Raw genomic sequence first — 24,190 nt, 5'->3', positions numbered from 1 at the left:
AGTACATAATCAGCCTGTGTTAACATGTCTCGTCCTATTATTTACGTGACCCTCCCTTAAATTCATATGAAATGAGGAGCAACACTCGCACAAATGACAAACTGTGACTCCAGACTGCTTCATAAATACACCCACTTTTTCCTTTACAAACCGTCTCCATCTGTTCACTTGTTGTCTCAGGTTTGGTTTCAGAAATGATACAGTTAAGTCACTGGCTCAACAACCAAAGAATAAATAAATAAATAAATAAATACTGAATAATCAATTCACCCAATAACACGTTGTGATGAAACTGGAATTCATGCTTCCCATAATAATGTTAATCCAACAACTTTTTAGTGGCCTGACCCTTCTTAAAGTCAAATCTTATTTATTAATAGAGAACTGATACTTATGATACATAATGCAGGGGGGCAAGGCCACTTTTCCTTTGGTTGAAATTTTTTAGGGCACGAAGGGCAAATGCCAGGGTAGCAAGGCCATCAATAAATGGAAATAAATCATGAATTTAACTTAAGGGTGAGGGATGATTTAGAATATTTCTAATGCATAGTATAACTTGAAGTAAAAAAAGAAATAAAAGTGCTGTTTATTTCACAAAATAATGTATTGGTATTTACAAATTACCAATAATTCTACAGACTCCTTAGTCAAAAGTTCATATGCACTCAGCCCTGGACCAATCAGAGTCACAGGAAGAAGTTATATTTGTTCACATGTTATGTGACATATACTTTATCATGGTTTTTCATCAAAAGTATGCATCCCCAGTCTCTCTTAAGACCCCTCAAATATGAGAAAATGTCATCCTCTCTATTTTTTGCTTGCTCCCCCTTTCAGAAAATGTGTGTTGCAAAACATCCGTCAGTTTTGCCTCCCTTTATGATGTCACGAAGGGCTTAATACAACCTAAAGATGGGTGACTGTCCCGCCCACTGAATACCTGGTGAATCACAGTGAGGAGCAGACAAATAGTGTTTTGTGAACATTAAAGCCTGTTAATCTATTCTATTAGAACCCTGAAATAAAAAATAACTCAAAAAACTGTCTCCTTTAACCTAAATGTTTCAAACATTTGGCTGTAATACTCGTTTGGCTCATAACACATAGTATGCCACTAGATCAGTTAAGTCAACGTAGCGATATAGGAGCAGTGCCCAAATTTGTATGTTAAGTTTGTTGTCTTATTCATTTGCTTATTTATTAAACTTTCTTATCTCAGCTCAGTCAACCTTCTTTTCTCAGAACTTCACCCAGTTACAAATTGAGCACAACAGGATGAGTCTGATTAAGTCTCCAGGTTGGCCGATGCTGGATTTGTGTTGAACAATCGTCATAAAAAGCTCAGTTTACCAGGTTCAAAATCAAACCCACCACTGGTTATATGCACAATGTGATGCTGACTAATAAGAATTCAGTCGCAAGTCAAGAGAGGAAAGTCCCGAGTCAAAGCCCAGGTCAAGATTGACAAGTCCCAACTCAATCACCAAGTCAAGACAGGAAGGTTTAAAGTCAGGTCCCGAGTCAAGACAGGAAGGTCTAATGTCCAGTTCCGAGTCAACACAGGTGAGTCCCAAGTCAAATCCCAAGTCAAAACAGGCAAGTCTCGAATCAAATCCCAAGACTAGACTGATAAGTCCAAAGTTATAAACTTTGAGTTTGGAGTCCTAATCAAGTCTGAATGCACTTTTCACCAAATGTAATGCTATTTTAACAACAGTCTTAAATAGCTGTTCTTTATACAATGTCAAACGTTGAATGAAGTTGGATGTTATTATGTGCAATTATATCTGATCACGACATAGTTTTTGTACAAAAGGAAATAATCTTTGGTGTCTTTTTTTCCAGGTGGAGCTCAGTAATGTAGCATTATTTCTTCATGCTTCTGTCCTGCAACTTGATTGGAAACTTTTGGATTGTTTCAAACAATGTGATGTTGCCCAGTAAGATAAAAATGGCAAAAATCAGATGTGGCAGTGCAGGCAGGGTATATCATTTTTATCATAAGGCCAGACTGAGGGGGCGCAGCGGCCATGACCATCATGGCCTCTGTGAAATTTCTCCCTGAATAATGTATTAACATTTTTATATAAAAGAGCACTGTTCTCTACTGCCTTTTCTTGGACGGACTTTGACTTTTTATGAGACTGTAAATTGTAATTTAAAACAGAAATTATTTTTTTCTTTCCACCCAAAAAACGTGGAGGCTAGACTGTAGTACTTTTTCAGCCCTCAGTATCATCTGCAGGCCTTCCTCTCTAGCTGCATATGGGCCCTCACTGGTCCTCATAAAGCTTATTGCTGTGAGCGCACGGTAATACATTAAGGTGACATACTCAGATCTTCTCTCGTGGTTCATGACAGCTGGACAGTAAAAGGACAGTGTTTGGAGGGAATCATAAAGGAGGAGATTAAAATAGGATTCTAAAAAGTGAGTTGGACATCTCCCTCCCATCTTGAAATTACCCTTGACTGTAGAAGAGGATTTTTAATAATAACTAGAGCAAGATTATTTTTAAATCCCATGTCCATTAAATGGCCAGGGCACTTAAAACCCGCTCAGCCTGCCTCGTTTTCTTTGAAGCTGACTTTCCACACTGGTCAGCAGAACAGCCAAACAAACAGACAAATGTAAACTTTGCATCTCAATCCAAAGCTTCCCACTGACAGATATAAAGAGAAATCTCTGGGTTGTACAGGCGATGGGTTGCCAGTTTTATGCATGAAACATATGGACATACAGTATACATATTCATCAGTTGGCTCAGTTCATGCATTTGTTTCATATTTAGATGCTTTTATTTCCATTGGATACAAGTAAACAAGCAGAGACAATCTGAGTAACCTCTAATACAGAACCCACTTACATACATCTCATGAACTACATCTTTCTACAGAATCTGCCTGTGAATTCTTTCATCATCTCTGACTCAGGTGGCGCTGACCTGCACTCAGATCTGGTGGACGTCTGATGTGGGCATGGCGTTCGCCCGTCTGGAGGAGGGCTATGACAACGCCATGAAGGAGTACTACAAGAAACAGGTGTCCCAGCTCAACACCCTCATCTCCATGCTGGTAGGGCAGCTCACACCCGGCGATCGTCAGAAAGTCATGACCATCTGTACCATCGACGTCCACGCCAGAGACGTCGTAGCCAAAATGATCGCTCAGAAGGTGAGGAGGGGGGCACTGTGGATAAATCTGTCCAAGAACCTGAACTGTATGAATTCTTATGCAGACATCGTGATTGCTGCTGTATTTTTTGAGAGGCTATTACCAGTGAGTAATGCACTCAAGATATTCAGGCGAGGTGTGTCATTACCATAATTAGAGGGTGGAAAAGCACAGATTATTTCTGGCTTTAGCTCAAGCCTTGGAACTCTCTCTCTCTTTTTTTTCAAGGTGGAGAATTCTCAGGCCTTTGTGTGGCTCTCTCAGCTGCGACACCGTTGGGATGAGAAGGAGAAGCATTGTTTTGCCAACATTTGTGATGCACAGTTTCTCTACTCCTACGAATACCTGGGCAACACGCCACGATTAGTCATCACTCCTCTAACAGACAGGTACTGTACAGAGGTGTCATTCTTGCTGTCTTTGTTCAGACTGAGAGGCAACAAAACATCATGATTGTCAGCTGACTGATAGGTGCAGCCGTTTCAATTGGCTGTTAGTTTACTGTTGCTACACCAAGCTTTTAATTCTCTCATGCCACACAGCAATAAACACAAACAAACGATCAAGATCCCCTGTATCAATGCTGAAAATCCTAGAGAACCCTTACAGCAACTCTCCAAAATATCAGGAACCTTGATCTCAATGTTAAAAGTCGTCAAGTACAACAATATCAATGCTGGAAATCGTAAAGTATCCCAATATCAATACTTCAAACTATCAAGATCCCCAATACCGGAGCTAAAAATTGTAAAAACAAACAAACAAAAAAATATATATATATCAATGCTAGGAATGATAGAGAACCCCAGTATCAACAATCCCTGATGTTAACGTTAAAAGTCATGTAGAGCCCCAATATGAATGCTAAAAATCATAGAGAACCCCTATATCAATGCTAACAATCATAAAGAAGCCTAATATAAACACTGAAAGTTCTGTAAAGCCCCAATATCAACACTCAAATATCAAGAACCCTGCAGTTACATTTCTTCATCCCAATTAAAATCATCCTGATTAGAAATTCCAACCTAACTGTTTATGTGAAAGGTAAATAAAGTGATCTAATAAGATGTGTATTTACATGCCCCAAAGTATTTATATGTTATAATTTCACTTTGTTGACATGTGCAAATTGGCTCTGCCTGCTGTGAGCATCTAATCTGCTGAAAATGTGCATTTCTGCTGTTCTTTCTACAGTAATTTAAGGGATAATTTGGATTATCTAATGTAGGGTTGTATGAAGTATTACCCATAGTCAGTATATTACCTACAGTAGATGGTGGTTGGCATGACAACACTTTGGAAAAGCAGAGACGGTCACTAGCATAGAAGCTAAGCAATGTACTGCTGTGGACAGGATCAGCAGCAGAAGATATTTAGCCAACTAAAAAAGGTCCACCTAAAAAAGTAAATGCCAGTTTAAATGTACATTATGTTTAGAATATATTTTCACCACTGAACGTTTCCATCAGACAGCCTTTTTTGATGGGAAGCCGCCATTATATTCGCCAGATATTACTCTCTCCAAACCATCCAAACTCCAGTGGTGAAATCAGTCATTTTAGCCTGCAGAACACAGGAGCTGCTGGTCTACTGCTGCCTTCTTAATATGTTTGTGTTGCTGTGTGACTTCTGAACTTTACTCTTGAAACACAGAAGTCTCACGATAATACAAACAGTCTAACAGATCGAGGCATCGTTAGACCAGCAACTCCTCTAAATTGCTGATTTCACCCATGGAGTTTGGATGGTTGGAAGAGCGTGTTTTTTTCTGTCATTAATGCCGATGGCAAGGTGAAGTGGTAAAAATATTCTAAATATAGCTTGCACTTTAAAAAGGTCCACCTAAAAAAAATCAATATCAGTTTAAGTGGCTAAAATACCTTTTGTTGCTGATCCTGTCCACAGCAGTACATTCCTTAGGTTCTGTGTTGGTATTCCTCTTTGTTTCTCCAAACTTCTACCGACCACCATCTACTGTAGTTAATACACTGACTGTAGATAAGTATCTCATACAATAAACATTAAATAAACCAAATTATCCCTTTGAGCAGCAATCGCAGCAGCACATACTTCTCCTGAAAGCTTTAAATGGGGGGAGAGTGCAAGAGGTGTGCTGCGTTTTGTATCAGCACCAGACCAGTTTTGTTTTGCCTCTGCCATCTTTCTGTCCGTTCCAGACAGTCGTTCATGTCGCATAATGTCACCTCCACGTTGTGCAAACATACACAGAGAGAATATATTTATTCCAACAAGAGAAAAAGATCAGTTTGGATCAGGACAGTCTCATCTGACAAGTGTTTACCTTTTTCTTTGGGCTGTTATTCCACTTATTAGGGACCATGATTACACTTTTTACAATGAGTCTTTAATTTCAGACAGAAGTAAATTATAGTCGGCTACTTATTTCAAGCTGGCAACAACTGTCAGTGGCAGATTTTATCCAGCGTCGCCAACTCTTTTCCAATGCCATATGATGTCACATACTCATTTGCATATTGATGATATCAGCACACGTTCATTTGCATAAAGCTTTGTGGTTGTGGTAGTTGCAGCGAGGCGGATTTCACCTCCCTCAGGCATATGACAGGTAGATAGAGAAATGTTAAGTCAAGTAATCACAAACTAGCTACAGGGATATCATATATTTGAAATAAACAAGTAAACAAAAAAATCTACAATGAGAAGAAGAAGATCAAACAAACTATTTACATATTTACATGATATAGGAACATTGTAATCCAGAAATCCAGGGAGAAAGAGTGAGAGAAAAGCTCAAAAGAACTATTTACATATCAGAGCAGACTCAGAGAAAACATTATTCTATACTGTGTGTGTATCATAGTGTCAACTATTTATTTATTTATGCAAAATCTTTTATGAATATGCATAAACAGTGCTATAAAAATAAATCTTGGCTGATTGATTGATGAAATATTCTTTATTAAACTGTATTCTTTGTTAGACAGAAATTAAAGCTTTTTACAACTTTGTTATGTTACATTCAATATAAAAATCCTCGACATTTGAATTGCATGAGAGCTCTGGTTCTTTCACTAGAGTGCACCACTTTCTCATGCTTCGAAAAGTTTCATTCCAATGAAAGTTTCAGTACAAGAGCGTCATCTCAACCATAGCAACTCAATGAATTACTATATTACTAATACTAAATCTGAATATATTTCTCACCTTTTCCCTGATGATCTGAATAAGTTAAGTAGGTAGCTACCTACGCTGACAGTAGCGCAAGGAGTTGGTTGAAAACATTACTTTTTTTTTAAAAGACCAGGGTGTGGGATTTAGTGGATGTAAACAACTCATTCTGAGGTAACGAAAACACAACAATTCTTATTTTCAGGTGATTATACACTAATGAAATCATACGTATGAATATTATGTTCCATTTCGGCTAATATAACCCAGTAATACACTTGACCTTTAATGTTTCTAGCTGACTCGTTCTGAAATTGGGAACGCCCGGTAAATAAGCTTTAATGGCTGCATACATGATATTGTGGTAAAAAACTACAATATGAGTCTTGCAAAAAGTTAGAATCCAAACCAGTTGATTCATGTGGAGGACATGGAAATTAAGAAATTGCGTTATTCTTGTATTGCAGCTTAGCAGGCTAGTCCTAATGTTATGGAAAAATTACAATCATATCGAATTATTTCATTAAATCATTACCATGTTTGGTGCCTTAACCTTAAGTGCAGTATTTGGACTTTATTCTTTATTATATATATTTTTTAAACAGTATGCAACAAGTTTGATGAGAGTTGTTGGACAAAGCAAGCCACAGCTTCCGACATTAGCTTAAACTCTGATGCAGTAGCATCTGGGACTGGTGTTCACACTGGGAAAGTACACATTACATTTGTTATTTCTGATCAGGGCTTTTTTTAAGGTGTGATGTAAGAAAATGTAGTTGGCTAATAGAATGCTCCTTGGTCTCAGAAGTAACGCTGGCTTAGCTTCAAGTAAAACACTGGTGTTAAAAAAATACTTCAGTAATAGTGCAAAAGCTTCTTATCAAAAACTATTCAGATTATTAGTTTTAACCATTGATGTTAAATGCATTATCAGAAGCACAAAGGAGTATCTTCAGTTTAAATTACTCCCAACTTCTGCACTGTTCTGTTCAGTGTCAGTCTCCTCTGTAAAGCTGGACTGCTGCAGCGTGTCCTTTCTCTGTCCAGATGTTAAGGTTTTAATTGGCCTTATTGACAACAAAAATGCAGATGAAACAAATTGTAGGTCTACTCAATTGTGAATTATAACTATATAAATAGTGAAGGAAATGACATAGTGTAATACATTCTTACATTACAGACATGCAAAAGTAGTCATAATAGTAGACATAACCCTAAAAAAAGACTTAAAGTGAGTACTTGTAATTCGCTACTTCCACCCGGTTAGGTCACTGCAGTAACTTAATTAGCCAGACATGCTAATGATTGCTTCTTAGAGCACATACGATCTGTTAAATCCAGTCCCCAAAACTTTTGCTCTTATGTTTTTGGTTTTGGGAAAGCTAAAAAAAGACACCATCCTCCAAACTCATTAAATTCTGAGTATCTCTCTCACTACGGTCCCGTGCACACAGCTTCAGCATGCGGAGAAATCCAGAGCTTGACAGGCCTGCTGTGCCTAGTTACGGTTGCTAAGTTATGACTGGACAATCACAGTTTGGGAAAGTGTTGAGTGAACAGTCAATTTGCCAAAGGCTGCCCACCCCTTTACTCCTGAAAAGTGAAGAGCAAGAATATCCAGCATGTTGTCCCATACAGGTTTATTAAATGTGCCGGTTTGCATGAAGCCCATTCAAAGTCCATTATAAGAACATTTTCAAAAATCCATTTGGGTTGATGAAAATTGGTCACTTTTCCCTTGTAATTGAAAAGTAGAGGAGTAGAAGATAGAAGCTTCTTATCTAATAATAACCATCTGACGCATTCTAATGATCTTCATTTGAATCATTATGTACACCCACCTCAGGCGGAACCTTTTAGAACAACTCAGCTCAGGCACTTTGCCAACAGCTTGTTTGTTCACATGCACATGTTTCTGCAGGATTGCCGATAAAGTTTCAGCTACACAGAGATGAATACCTGCCTCCTAGAGCCCTTTGGCAAAAACTGCAGCGTTTGACTGTGTGGTTTTCCAGACTGACCAGCATTCCCTTTGAAGCCTGAACAAACAGAAACAATGGGCTTTGATGGGCGGATCAGCGGCCGTGTAGCAAGACTTCACCATATGGTGCATGCCCCTGCTGCAGCTCGCTGCGACTCACACAGTTTGCCACTGGCTTTCATTTCAACAATGGACCAGAGACCAAGGGGCTGGGTGTCAAATCCTTTAATCCAGGACTTGAGAAAACAGCTAAAAGCATGTTTGCTTCATGATATTGCTTCCCAACTTTCTTTGCAACAGAGCTGGCAAGAAAAGAATACGTCTTGATGCTGTCAAGTGAAAGCAGGATATCACATTAGCTGAAAATAAAAAGCTTGTTTTTATTTCCACTTTAATGCGTGTTTGAGTAGATTTTAAAGGGTCATCTCACCCACAAAAAAACTGACATTCTCCACTTAACACTTTGTACGGCACCTCTATTTGAATAGCTGCTTTCAACAATGGCAATTCAAAGTGCTTTACAGGAGAGATAAAAAGGCATTAAGACAAGATACAAAAGAAACACGGAGCAATATAAAAAGACGTTTGGACGATTTAAATAGAATAAAAAGAAAAGATGATGAAACTAAGCCAGAATGGAGTAAAACTGATAAAATAGGAGAATACAAATTGCAGCACAGTTATGGAGCAGCACAAGATATGAATAAATAGACCAAAATGTAACTTAAAAAGCAGCAGTGAAGAGAATCGTTTTGAGCCTCTGTGTAAAAGAACAGAGAGCTGGGGCCGACCTCTAGCTTTCTGGAAGGCTGATCAAAAGATGTGGCAGAAAATGGATTCTGTTTCTTCTCCATGTTCAGTTTTGACGGTGGGGACAGAAAGCCGACCTGTCCCGGACGATCTGAGAGGTCTAAACAGTTCATAACAAACCGTAGCGGGAGATCAGACATGTATGTGGGTCACTGGCTGATCAAAGTCTAAGGTGGATCTCGAGTTGAAACATTTTGTGACACATTCTGAACCGCAAGGTTATAAATTAACTCCAGTGCTCAAATATTTTCAAACTTCAGTTCTTTCAGGTCCACTGGTATTGATTAAATCCCTAAAAACTAATTTCTGTTAATTAAATTTACATACAGTATTCAGAAGTTTTTTCCATGAATATCCTTTCATGCGTTAAAATGGTTTAGGTGTAACTGGACATTTTTGTCTCATTTAGTATGCTCAGATCTATGAATATGCTTTTTCATCCCTGCTGGGGGTTTCACAGACTAGTCAACCTGTCGACTGTCAAAAACACTGGTCGACACTGTGCTTCATTGCAAACTAGCCATTCATCTGTGGTTTTAACAGAATTTAGACTATAGCTATCCTTACAAGAAAGCTGTTGTTGTGTTGTTGCTGCAATTGTACAGTATCCCCTGCTCACATAAGCTTGCTGGGATTTAGTCCAATCAGAAAGCGGCTCATTTATAAAAAGCCTCTCAGAGTCAGTCAGAGTCAGACTCTGCTGTTTCATCTATCCCCAGGCTGGTCCAGCCTACATTAGTCGACCCTTTACTGGTTGTATTTGAGACCTTTTTGACAAGAATTGATCATTGTTATTGGGTAAAAAAAAAAAATCATATATTTCCTGCATCTACTTTTTGAGAGTAGTCAGTGACTATCTCCACCGCTCTGCTGCTCACCTGCAGCTCAAGCCTTTTCTGTAAGTTAATAAATAAACAAGATAAACTCAAAAAAGTCAAGAAAGGAGATTTAAGGAGTCACTGAACTTTAGCTCCAGTGTGTGTTTTCAGAGCTGTGGGATAAAGTCCAGTCAATCAATAAGATACTCGCTGTGTCGCCAGATAAACGAACAACAATAAACAAAAAAATAAACTGCACTCATTTCAGTTCAGCATTTCTCCTTTTGCAACTGGAAACAGAACACACCTCTGCAATCGTATTGAAAACAGTGAAAATTAACTTTCAAAATGCAGAGCAAAGCCCCGCCCTCCAGGTTTTCAGGGATTGGTCCCTTGGGTATGCATGTATGCAATGTATGAAACCTTGGCTGTCTGAATCGTGGTATCTGAGACTGTCATTCAGGGTTTTCCTGGATGTTTGTAAAACAAAGGTGGCAGGTGTGCACTTAAGTGACAAAATCATTTGACAGATTGAAAAATAATTTGACGGATGGTGTCCGTAGGGAGTAAAGTTTTATCCCAAGATGAAACAAAAAGTTAAAAAAAAAAAAAAAAAAAAGATTGTGATGAACGACATTTATTTTAACACAGGAATCAACATAAAAACACTTGGTTGCAGATTATGCAAACATTCTGTGCACATTTCACTGGCCTTGCTCTTCTTCTTTGATAAAAGAGAAGAATGATGCAGGAAATGAACTGTCCAATGTGATCAGTGACCCGCTACCAACAGTTTGATGAAAATATTATACGGTAGTAATTTAATAGGCCTAATAATATTTGGTATCGATTTGGAATCACTGGGACACAAGCTATGTAATTGTCATGTCATTTTCTATTCAAAAGTGTGTGTAAAATAAATCAATCACACATCAATTAATCAGTCGACCATTTTCTTGATTAATTGATTAGATGTTTGGTCAATAAAATGACAGAAAATAGTGAAGATGACATTCTCAGAAACCTGAAAATATTCACATTTAAAGAGCTAGAATCAGATCATTTTGACATACTTTTCTTAAGAAAATGACATAATAATAAATTAATCGATTGTCAAAATAGCTGTCCATTAATTTAACAAATGATTATTCAATTTATTGTTGCAGCTCTAGTCAGCATGAAGGTATTGGCATTAAAAAAAAAAAAAAAAAAAAAAAAAAAAAAAAAAAACTTTACATTTTTTTTGCAATTTTCAACAGGAGTGGCAGCCAATAGTATAAAGGTGGCCCACCTTTGAGTTAGACAGGCAGGGAAAACCCTGTTATTGGTCCACTGCAGTGTTGACTGCGTATTTCACTCATGTCTTCTAGCATTTAAAAGACACCATATGGACATGTTTAACAAGGTTAAAAACTTGCTTCTCATTGCAGGGGGTCTTTAAGATAAAAAAAATTAATCATATAAGCAGATGTTAATGACAGCATGCATGTGCAGCTGCGTGAAACTATTTATAATAAATGCAGGTCTGTATGTGCTTGTTTACCACAAGCTGACTATAGTCAGTGTGTTGTGTTCACCTTCTGCAGCAGTATAATTAGGCTAAAGGAATCACACTCGCTAATCTATAACAGCAGGACTGTTATCGGCACAATGTTAGCATTCGCTCAATACTTACTGCAGGATCTCCAGAGCTGCACCATTATGCAAAATGTCAGGAATATTTTACCCAGCTCACATACACACACACACACACACACACACACATAGAGGCCAAACAGAGAGAGGAATGGAGGGAGAATGAGTCAGACAGACAGACTGATATATAGCTGTTGCTTTTAAAAACACTGTAATAAAACAAGTCACCTTGTCACAGCCGCCCGGTTCGGCTTCACACTCTTGTCTTCTATCTGCCTTTAGTTATTCTGCGCAGGACATCCTTATCCAGCCTCCTAGACGACTGATTGTGAGATTTTTGGCCATATTTCAGGGGAGAGCCATAAAGCCTGTTGGCACTGGTATACGGATGATACACTGTATACAGATGGGATCATTTGTCTTCTCTGAGCTTCTGTCTCTCGTTATGCTTTCCAATATTTTCCCCTTCCATACATCATCTATTAACCAGCAGCTCATTAAAATCATTGCTGTATTGATATTCAAGGAAAACCATTGTGTTTATTGCCCTGATCAATAAAGTCCTGATTGTCTCCATCAGTTTACGTCCATGATGCTGCTGGTTTTTATTGATACAAGATGGGCAGACTGTTTGTTAGTCCTGACAGGTTCAGCGGGAGAAGCAATCACTGGTGTCACTAATCAGCCCGCGTGATAATCAAAGCACAGGAGCAGATTATATTATCATATAATGAGGTTATGTACGATGACGGCTGAGCCGACACCGAGACATTGTCAGGGCTGGTTATAAGACTGTGTCAACTCAGGATTTGTCATTTGTGCTGTTTACGGCCGTGTGCAGTTTTTGTAACGCTGCCGTAGGAATTAAATCTTACTCTGGGATTCATTTATTAAGAGTCAATCTGGATCATTTAAAGGGGCAGCTTGACACAGAGCTTGGTAGATGCCACAGAAGCCAATCCCAGCTAGTATTTATGGAAACCTGTGTCTGCCAGGGAAAGAAAAAGGTGTCCCTATGGGAAGTTAGAATTATGAGATAAAAAGTCAAAAAATAGGAGATAAAAATATCTCTGAATTTCGACTTTTTATCTCAGACCTACAAAATTTGCATTTCCTGGATAAAATGCCTACGATTGCTGCAGCTGCCACTGTTTTTATGTCATAATTCTGACTTGTAATTTAGAATTTTGACTTTTTAATCTCATAATTATGACTTTTTATTTCATAATTATGACTTTCAGTCTCATTATTTAGATTTGTTATCTCATAGTTTTGACCTTTAATCTTACAATTATGACTATTTATGTTATTATTTTTATCTCACACTTTTGAAATCTTATCTCATAATTATGACTTTTTACCCCATGATTTTTACTTTGTATCTCACAGTTATAACTTTATATCTCAGATTTATGACTTTTGGGTGGTGTGTGGAGCATGCCTCCAGACTAATGATTTGTCTCTTTATAAGTGTTTAAGAGGCAATTTATTTAAAACCGATTTATTAAACTTGCATCTAAATGATGTATTAATAAATTCAAACAGGAAAAATTTAATAAATAGACATTAAAATGTGGCTGTAATAATAATGTTCTTATTCTTATTCTGTCCTTGAAAATACAGTTTAAAATATTGAACCACTATTATATTGTTTTTCACTTTTTCTCTAAGATAAGATGATAAAATTACTATCGCTTTCATGCCTCTGTATAATTTGTAGAGCTAGAGAGTCAGTCCTGGGCACATAAATTAGGATTTATTATTTTCTTTTTGTAAATTATATACCCGCACACAGTGGTGGTTCAGAAAAAGTGGCTGAACATTGTGGTTTTGCCTTGCTGCCAGCCACACTTCAGGCTTAATAGATACGGTATTTTTTCAGACATGTGGTATTGAAAAAGTATTGAAGTAATGGCACTTGACAAACTTGACAAGTTTCAAGCATGAAATCAAGAGGTAATAAGCCTAACGTAGCATAAAGACTGAGGGGAAACCTGACCTAGTGCTGCACCTACCAACACTTCTAAAGCCCAGTTTATATTTACTGTATATGTTGAATGTATTGTGTAGCTGCTTACCCTTCACAGTAGCATACGCCATATATAAAATGTCATTCACCACAGATGTGAGGTGCTGGAAAAGCTTCAAAATGCACCTTGAAAATGCCTAAATCTGACTTTGGAAAAGGTTTGGGAGAGTTGCATGTAAACAACAAAAACATCAAATCCACTTTCTGTCTAAATGAAGTTGCAGCCAGTGGAGATGCTGCACTGAAGTACTGTGGAAAATTGATAAACTGTGTAAATGGAACCACGAAATTAAATTCAATTGAAAGTCTTTCATTATTCCATTTTATATTAAGACTTCTTTAATGCTGCTCTCAACACACATTTTTTATTTGATTCTCATTTTATATATTTTTTGTTTGTAGGAAAAAAGTTATTATTGTTCCAATTGACAGTTTAGACTATAGAAAAGTGCAAACTGCACAGAATCAGTGTCAGGAACTGCTCTTACCACCTTCTTTCTGTGAAGAGACAGTGTTAACCCCTGAGATAACATGTTGCCATAGATACCTATAATATCACTAAAAGATGTGCTTGTCTGAATGAATGGAAGAAAAAAGTCTCATCTTGATCTTTATAAGTGGAAGAACATCAGTCGAGTCAGTCAAAAACATGTTTTTGTTGTTATCTGTCAGACTCCAGTCCTGATCTGTGAAGCATATTTGTGTCTTGACTATATTTAGATGCTACATCACTCTGACCCAGTCCCTCCACCTGACCATGAGCGGAGCGCCGGCAGGGCCCGCAGGCACGGGGAAGACCGAGACTACCAAAGACTTGGGCAGGGCCCTGGGCATCATGGTCTACGTATTTAACTGCTCTGAGCAGATGGACTACAAGGTGAGCATTAAGCGCACATGCCTACACACATATATACATTTGAGCCTAATGTAAATTCACAGCAGCCCATATTATGCATGTTTCTTTTCATCTTTGCCTTTGTCAGCGTTATGGTATGCATTTGTCATTAAAGTCGTCAGCCCACCTTTACGCCCTTCTCTTTTCATCTTCTTTCTTTTCATCTCCCGTTTGCCTGCTTCACCCTCGAAAGTAGAACTGATTAGTTAAACTCTGATTGTTATTTCTTCACTAAAGCTTGTCAAAATGCCCTCTCTGCACCCAGCCTCCACCTCGCTTTATTATGCGCACTTGTATACTCTCACACACACTTTTCTGCATATTGAGTGCTCAAGGGAGACATAAACATAATCTTGTGATCCGGCTTCACAGGGGCATCATTACAGTATAGCGGCGTACAGCACCCGCGGCTATACACACCGCAGCAAGGTGTCAGAGAGAAGTGCTAATATAGTCCAGGAGGAACACAGGCACTAGAAGCTGGCTTCAGAGCCCCGCACTGTTACTCATATTCAGTCATATACACACACACACACACACACACACGCAAGTTGAATCAATCCTCCAGTCAGCTCCGGTTTGCGTCAGAGAAGGTTTCCTCGGCCCTGTAATTGGAGAGAAAAGTCAGCTGCCTGCTTCATCCTGGTCCAGCTGCTCTCCGAAGGGCTGTTCACCTGCTCTCTAGTCGGTGTTGGGAAAACTAAAATGTGGGTGGTAGACATTTTAGCCTCTCTCTTTTTGCCATCAACGCCTTGTTTTATTAGTGTGAGGCCTTGTTTATGTATCATCCTGTTATTATTCGCCTACTCTCAGCCTGCTGCGGCGCCGCTCTGCGCTAACTGCACTGCAATGAATGTTTGGTTCCATATATCTTCTGTCTAATTGGCAATGCTTCTGTGTCCGCCTCTCCGCACGCCTTATCAGTCAGTCAGGCTGGGTCTCCACCCGTGAGCCAGCCTGACAGACTTCCTGTCCTGCTGTGTCCATCTGAATATCCGCCTCTTTCTCTGTCCACCAGTCCTGCGGGAACATCTACAAAGGCCTGGCTCAGACGGGGGCGTGGGGCTGCTTCGACGAGTTTAACAGGATCTCAGTGGAGGTGCTGTCTGTGGTGGCTGTGCAGGTAAGAACAAGTCTGGGTCCTCCACCTCAGGCGCTCCCAAAATCCCACTCAGGTCGAGACTTCACTGTGCGGCCAGCTTTTGGTGTATTTTCACCTCGGTCGGCGAGGCTAAAGTGTGTGAGTTCTCATCTGATTTTAGACGGGGTTTTATCCAAATCAACTCACGGTGAAAATAAGCCCTTTAAAACAGCCCAGCACAAGTAAATAGACTCTTCATCACCGATTGCAAGCGCAAATTGCTTCAGCTATAAGACTAATCCACCACGGCTGGCACCTTTGCACCGTAGAGCTTCTTCATAATTGGAGCCTTCTCTGATCTGATTTGAGAGTCGAGGATGGAAAACCGCCTCCTTTGCCTGCCTGTGGAGATGGTCACGATGCTCACATCTTTCAGCGCTAATAACAGCAACTCTGAATGGACAGTCTCCAGGCTCTCAAAGGACAAGCTAAAATAATTTGGGTGAATTAGTATTTGCTCTGTGTTTTACATCGCTGGTTTGCAGATGTCTACAAATAACAAACTGTTTGTATTTGCAATTTGAGAATTACTCATCACTGTGAAGTTACAAGCTTTCCTTCCAGTGTAGCCAGATTTTACTAAGACAAAATAGTCCAGTCAGAGTCTGTAGTTAATCTGGTCTGTTTTCTTTTTCTTATCATACAGTGTTCTTTATCCATCCATTATGAATATGCAGGATTCAGCGTCAATGTGTTTTTTCTCTCGCCCAGTTGGACAAGTGGGTCAGAAATCTACTTGCCTGAAGTCAGTTTTTACTTGTCCCTGTACAAATGGTTTAATTATGAACAGATTTATTTATCATCAGATATCAAATGACAACAACAACAACTGAAGTTAATTGTTATTTTTATTTTAATTGCTGCAATATTTATAAAATGTCCAAAAATAGTGAAAAATGTCCATCCAAGTTTCTCAAAGCCCAAGGTGATGTGTTTAACTGTCTTGTTTTGTGAAAGATATTCAGTTTAATGATAATAAACAAAGAAAAGCTGTAAATCTTTTAAATCTCCATATTTGAGAGGCTGAAAACTTTCTGCCATTTTGCATAAAAAACTACTTAAACGATTAATGGATAATCAAAATAGTTTAATAATTTATTTTTTCTATTTACAACTTGCCTGGTCGTGCAAGTGAGTTGCCAGATTTACCAGCCCGACGTGGGATTTTATTTGCCCTGTGCAAACGGGCAGTCCTTATTGTTGAGTCCTGGATATGTATAATTCAACTCAACACAAACACACACACATACATTTGTTCCATTATCTCTGTGGTGACAGTCATCGACATAAGTCATTCCTTAGTCCCTTACCCTGATCCTGACCTGAACCTTAAAGCTGAGTCTTAACCCTCAAAAAGCTGTCTCAGTTTTAAGTTCCCACCTGCATCTCAGAGCAAGAAACACACACAAGCAGCTTGTTTGCAGATATACCTGCATCCAGACAACAGCAATCATTTTAACTCAGTAGTAATTATTCAGAGTGAATTCAGTGTCCCTGTTATGTTCTGTGGCTGAATACAAGTGAAAGAAATAAATGAAGCCTCTGTGCCTCCAGCCGTCTATTTAATCTGTAGAAGTTTAGGCGAAACCAAAACCGTGGCCACAATAATGACTGTTTATCTCCACAAGAGTCTTTAGGATAATGTAACATCAAACAGAAACAGACAAGCTTAATTACAAAGCTATGACTGATTAAAAAGTTTCAGTCTAGTTGTTAGGAGCTAAAGAGGCATTTTTCTGTCATCAGTTATTAGGTATTATGCGTCGAGTGGACTCAGGGACCCCGTCAATCTCAATCATAATACAATAATTAGACAAGTGAAGGTGCAAATTTAGTGAAATGTAGCCTCTAACTTTTTATTCAGTAAAACTGGCCAAATGGTGAAAAATTATCACAAGCTGTCCGAAATTATTTTACCAGCACAGTGAAATAAAATTGAGCCCATTTGTACAGAAAAGCACCAAATAATTGCTGAGTGTTTTTTTTATTCATTACTATTGAAAATGATCATCCCTGTTTAAGGCTGTTGACAGATTATTCAGACAAACAGTGACACATAAAGACAAATTACAGTGAACGCTTTGCTCAATCAGGGAGATGATTGTTGGTTTTAGGAAAAAAAAGAAGACAGAGACACACACCCCTGTCTACATCAGTGAAGCTGAGGTGGAACAGGTGAGCAGTTTTCGTTTCCTGGGAACACAGAGAACCTGTCACAGACATCACACATCTCCGCCCTGATAAAGAAAGCTCAGAAAACAGCTGTATTTCTTGAGGAAACTTGAGAATGCTAAATTCCAGTGCCAAGTTCTTGTTAACTTTTACAGAGGAACAACAGAAATCATCCAGACTGGAAATGCTGTGTCTGCAGCTGGTGATTAAAACCACCCAGAACATCATTGGTACCTGCATCGGTGATATTGGGGTGGTGAGGTGCCTGCGCAGGGCCCAGACGAAACTAAAAGACAGTACTCACCCCAGACACAGCCTGTTCACCCTGCTGCCATCAGACAGGAGATGAAACTGCTGCTGTACCATCAGACTGAAGACTACTTAGTTCATCCTCAGCATTTTGTTTAAGCCTTGTACAAAATTCTGCCATTGTTTTGGGTTGGAGGCAGAAATTCCAGGACAGATATCATAGATGGTGAACATTGTGAATTTAGCAGCTTAAGAGCCAGACATTTTTCCGGTGGAGACCAAAACAGAGTTAAAAGCAGAGTGAATAGATGACAGGTCTAGCTCGTTTTTCATTGGAAACAATGCTTTCAGGAAACACCACATCACCATTCCAAAAATGAACAAATTAAGGGGCTTAGAAGCCAGTACTTAAAAATGCCAGCATCTATCCCTGATTCATCAGGTGGACAGAAACACAACTCCAAATGAATTCTAAAGTCTGTGTCTGCTAGATGCGTATGTATTTAAAGCTTGTTGCACTGCCCACAGGTTTCTAAAAAAATCACTTAATGCAGGTTTCAGTCTAGTCAATGTGCGTTAAATCATTAGCTGAGATCTTGAAGCTCTTTGGATGCACTGAATGGATCATTCTGACAGGGTCTTTGCCTTCGTTTTCCTCATCTATCTCCACTTCATGTGTAGTGACATAAAGTTATATATAAAAAAAGACTTTTTATTCTCTACACACTGAATGGTGTATACTCTGGGCAACCCACAGTAGCTAGGCCTTTGATTACAAGGAGTCTTTTGAGAAATCAGCCATATTCTGCGTGTTTCAGCTGATGCTAGCTTTTCTGCTATCTTGCATTCTGTTATCCTGGATCAAACAGAGCCTCTCTCTGTGGTTCCTTTAGTCCCTCTGGTGTATTCAAATCCTGCCTGCTGTTTGCCCCAGACACTATCTTTATGCATGTGCAATACTGTCACAGCAAAATGTTGTATACAGTTGATAAGGACGCCGATCATGATGATGATGATAATAGAGACAGAGCTCCTCAAAGCATCATTATTCATCGCTAGACTTAACGCTCACTTCTCTTGCCCTTCCTTCCGTCTCTCTTTAAGCAACAATGAAAGTCAAGCAGCCTTCTTCCATAAGCTGTGGAAGTCTAACAGTACTTAGAGAATTTTAAAGTGCCAGAAGAATGAATAGGTGTTACGTGGCGTAATGAATAATAAATCACGGTGGCTTATACGTGGAGAAGTAGACCTTGAGAACAGAGGAGCGTCAAACTCCTGCTGTGACAGCTGGCAGCCTGCTCCAGCGCTCAGCCTGCTTCAGCGGAGCCACCGCCGAGCCATCTCTCACCATAGCACACACACCTAATCCATCCTCTTAAAGAGGGAGCAGCTAGCATCGCATGGCAACATACCCCGCTGCCTGCTAACACAGGTGGTGCGAGCAGCTCTACATTAAATAAAGCAGAGACAAACAGAAGGCCGGCAGACGTAACAACATGGAGATAAATCGGCAAAGTCCTGCCTCTGATGCAGCCGACACATGCCCGGACTGTGAATATGCGGTGCCACATGACGCTGCTAGCTCCATTCAAAGAGACAGCAAAGAGTGCAGCCCAACCCCGCTGGACCACACCTCTCTGAGCGGTGTCTGTTCCAGCTTTTAAAAAAATGTGTTTTTGGTGTTTCACTTCCCTCCATGTCCCTGCAGGATAGCGGAGGTGGGCCGCTGTCATTTCACATAAAAAAACAAGCCCCACTGATGTTCTCATGAAAACTTTTGTTCTCCTTTTTTTTGTGTGCTGCAGCTGCACTGTTTGTTTTTGCATTTTCTCTCCCCTCCTCCCCCTGTTGTGTTAGTATGACTGAGTGATCTGTAGCCGAGTACTCATCCATGAAGAGATGTTCCTCCTCTTTCCAGCTGTCGGCTCGCTACGCTCTTTTACCACACGCATGTTAAATTCATAAAGCTTCTTACAGGCTGGGATTCAGAGTTTTAGGCCAAGACACACACACACGCAGACACACACACACACAAAAGTTCATTTCTGATATCTCATTCCATCATAATGTAGACAAACGCAGCCTTGGCAGTTCATCCATCCAGTAAACCCTGGCTGATAACATGCTCATATTATTGATGAAATTGTGTCCCTGAAAAAAAGGTGCATATCGCATAACAATTTGACAGGCTGTTACAAATTGACTCTGGTATGTGCTTAGTGATATTAATGATATGCTAATGAGTGATACCAAACTTTTCCCCAATGAAGGAGGAAGAGTCTTTTGGGAGTGTTAATTAACAGTGATTTTTGAAACTTTGCCAATACAGTACTTTACTTTCTAGCTAGTGGTAATGCCTCAAGGGATAGCAGTGTTGGTAGGATGGTCCATTACTTGGGTTCAGACTGAAATATCTTTTGGATGGATGACATTTTGTGCAGAGGACCAGGAATGTCTGACTTTGGCAGTCCCCTGACTTTTTCTATAGTGCCACCAGAAGGTCAAACTTTTCACATTTCCTGTAAAATATCTTGACATCTACTCAATAAATTGGCACAAATATTTGGGTAAGGCTTCAATTTCTAGTTCCCATAATTGCATGGTAAATAGGTGGTAATTACCGAGAAATGTCCTATAAATTACCTCCAAATTATTATGTGATAATTATCAAGTATCACTGATTGACATTTTTCATCATTTTCTGACATTTTAGAACAAAACTACTGATCAGTTAATCAAGAAAATAATTGTTAGTTGCAGCCCTAATTGGAAGACTGGTGGTTCGGTCCTCGGCTCCTCCGGTCAGCATTGCAAAGTGTCATTGTGTGTGTGACTGTGTGAGTAGTCAATAGGCCATAAAAGTGCTATATAAATGCAAGTCCATTTACCAGATTATTAAGGTACCCAGCACTAACAGAAACTGTTGATTCTACTCTGTATTGTGGTTTTGTCCCTTGTATGTGTAGGTCAAAAGCATCCAGGACGCCATTCGAGATAAAAAGCAGAGGTTTAACTTCATGGGAGAGGAGGTGAATCTTTGCCCGTCCGTTGGCATCTTCATCACCATGAATCCAGGCTACGCTGGCAGGACTGAGCTCCCCGAGAACCTCAAGGCTCTGTTCAGGTAGGCCAACAGACCATCAAAGTGACACGACTCAATATACCGTACTCTGCTTTTACTTTTTATGTCTTCAGCTGGGTTCATGTTCGAGGTTTAATCCATCACAAGTCAAGCAACTTTAACAACATAATAATACAAAGAAGTGGTAACACTCATGAACATGAAAGACTCATTATGAATATTTGTGATTGTGGTCATTAAGTGTTATTCGGTCAGTTATGTCATTTTCAATGCAAAGTTAGGGTTAGAGTTCTCAAACAAACTGACCAAATGACATGACAACAGTCATAAACGTTCAGAAAGACTCCTTGATGTTCATGTCAGTGTCATACAAACCCACTCAAAAAAGTGTTACAAAAAGAATAAGAGACCTAAAAAGACCTTTTACACAAAACCTGACCTGGTATGGTATATATTGAATGCATAAAGGATCAGTTCACCCAAATCACAAAACTAGCCATACGCTGTAGAAAATATTTGTTCAGTATAAAATAGTTCTGTTGTGATCTGTTGGCAGTAAAGTCTGTGGATTATAATTTAAGTAACAGAGACGCTGACTGTAGAAACACATGTTACTGTTCAATGTTTTATCTGTGGGGTCACCACTGCGCTCCGACCATCTGGTTTGTTATCCTAAATGCATTTATCCATGTAGAGGAGAGGGGGTCTCACTCAGAAATATATCATTTAACAAATGTTTACCCAGTCTGACAGTCAGTTACACAAAACATTTTAGCAGGGTGTACAACACAGACACACAATCATTACTGAAGGATGCCACGTGAGTTACCAGGTCAAGGAAATCTTCAATCACTGTGACTTCACATGGAGTAGAATCACACACACCTCATTTACACCTGGTATAGACATGCTAATATATTATCCTGATAAGGAAAAATGTATGGTAATGCAAGGTGTGAATGGTGCGTGATCAGAAAGTGATCTGACCTGCCCAAGTCTCGAGGTAGTCTGGCTCGCATTGTGTTCTGATCGTAGGTAGGTGTAAATGCAATCCGTACATCAATCTGTATACCTTATCTGGATACAGATCCCATTTTAATACCAGGTGTAAATGGGGTGATAGGGCACAAGTAAATAACAGCACTCGTCACTATGCAATTAAACTAGTGCCTGAAATCTATCAGACATTTAACGAATAAACAGTCATGTTGTTGATGGCTGTGTAATGTTTTAAATGTGATTCTTCAGTTCTGTGAGCAAAACTCAAGTTTGAGTCGTTGTAGTCCAAAACCTGAACAAACAAAACTAAAACTATCTGACAGAAAATGTGTGGATAGCCATAAGTATTTGCTAAAAACCCAAATGCAGCTCTCCTTTAACTGAACTTCATATTATTCTCAAAATATTCCTGTTGGTGAGAACAGCAAATGTAATTTATGTTAACAGGACAGTTCACCGCAAAATCAAAAATGCATATTTTAACACTGGCCTGTCCTGCCGTTTATCCGTTTAGATTTTTTTTATATGACTTGCAGAGTTTTGGAGATATTGGCAGTAAAGATGTCTGTCTTCTCTCCAATATAATGGGAGTAGACTAGTCGGATGGTGCCTTAAAGCACCAAAACTCAACAGCAATGTCTCTTTCCAGAAATCATAGCCTGGTGGCTCAAAATAAATTGTGGTTGTTGTGATCAGTAGATTCTGCAATAGTTCTGGTGGATTTTATTACAGAAAGAGAATAGTTCCTCTGTGATTTGTTGTTTTGGTGCTTTGAGCACCACAAGACTAGTGCCATTTAATCCTATTATATTGCAGGTAAGGCTGATATCTCAACAGCCGATGTCTCCAGAACTCTTCAACTCACACCCAAAAAATCTGGATGGAAAAATAGCACTACAGGCTAAGGGCAAAATAAGTATTTTTGATTTTGGGGCGAACTGTCCCTTTAGCCTACAGTATATTTATCTTGTTAAGTCTGATGGATTATATATAACATACTCAGAAAAGATCCTCCCTGATTACATTTGCATTAAATTTACTTCAGTCATTTAGCAGATGCTTTTGTCCGGAGTAGCGCACAAATGAGGTCCAATCCAACCACAATAGATCAAAGAGAAGCTGTTGACAATAAGTGCCACAACGCTTAAATTCCACCTGACACAAGTGCCACAAGGCGAGTGTGTAGGAGAGGAGAAGAGAGAGTGTTGGTGAGTAGTTTCTCCCTTAAGGGAAGGGAGCTGAAATTATTGGGTGAATAAAGTGCAGAATATTTGAGAAGAGCTGTGTGATGTGTTAAATTATGATGGATTGTGACTTGTATCGAAGCTTACGTCGCTCTGCTGTTTGCCGGTGCGCTCCCTCAAAATTCAGTAAAATGTCAAAACAAGATGAGTGAACTGTACACGACAAAACATTTATTCATCAAGGATTATGATTATGAACTACAGCTGAGCTCCTTTGAATGCCTTCTGCCCGTTTCCTCACAGACCGTGTGCCATGGTGGTGCCAGACTTCGAGCTGATCTGTGAAATCATGCTGGTGGCCGAGGGCTTCATCAACGCTCGGGTCCTCGCGAGGAAGTTTATCACCCTCTACACACTGTGTAAAGAGCTGTTGTCCAAACAGGTACTGTCTGCTTTCTTTGACGTTCCGCATCAGATATGGTTAGAAAAAGCCACATCCATTTCCACTTCAAAGCTGAACAACTGACACAATGTTCTTTTTATATTTGAGACTTTTGATAAAGGAATGACTCTGAGGCACCACACAAGAGCTGACTTCACTGTCTGGGTGAAGTCTTACATGCATATGAATAAGAAGCTGCAGGGAGTTTGGATGTTATTCCATCTACATTTTTCTTTAATCCTTTTTTAGTCCTGTTTTACATGTCCTGCCATTATTTTAATTATTTAAAAAAGCAATAAAATCACTCACAGTGCTGACTAATAGTTACAGTGCAGCTCCTCGAATTAGGTAAGCGATTTAATGAGCCCTCAGTTCTGGATGAATTTGCCATGACCACAGGCCCATTTAAGTGTCATAGCACACTGC

General features: G+C 39.3%; 1 protein-coding gene across 1 annotated transcript in view; it reads left to right on the top strand.

Annotated features, from left to right (window-relative positions):
- dnah9 (dynein, axonemal, heavy chain 9) overlaps nucleotides 1-24,190 on the top strand; it is a 203,527-nt gene that overhangs the window by 43,401 nt on the left and 135,936 nt on the right. Inside the window, exons 31-36 of the mRNA XM_084741680.1 lie at nucleotides 2,935-3,174; nucleotides 3,403-3,563; nucleotides 14,321-14,477; nucleotides 15,514-15,618; nucleotides 21,024-21,181; nucleotides 23,626-23,764. Coding sequence (XP_084597806.1) covers nucleotides 2,935-3,174; nucleotides 3,403-3,563; nucleotides 14,321-14,477; nucleotides 15,514-15,618; nucleotides 21,024-21,181; nucleotides 23,626-23,764 — 960 coding nt within the window. The remainder of the gene's footprint in view (nucleotides 1-2,934; nucleotides 3,175-3,402; nucleotides 3,564-14,320; nucleotides 14,478-15,513; nucleotides 15,619-21,023; nucleotides 21,182-23,625; nucleotides 23,765-24,190) is intronic.

The sequence above is a fragment of the Lutjanus erythropterus genome, chromosome 17 (genome assembly GCF_056507025.1).
Source record: "Lutjanus erythropterus isolate fLutEry1 chromosome 17, fLutEry1.hap2, whole genome shotgun sequence".
NCBI lineage: Eukaryota > Metazoa > Chordata > Actinopteri > Lutjaniformes > Lutjanidae > Lutjanus > Lutjanus erythropterus.
Note: the sequence above shows the minus strand (reverse complement) of the source record. Positions and strands in the feature narration are given on the sequence as shown.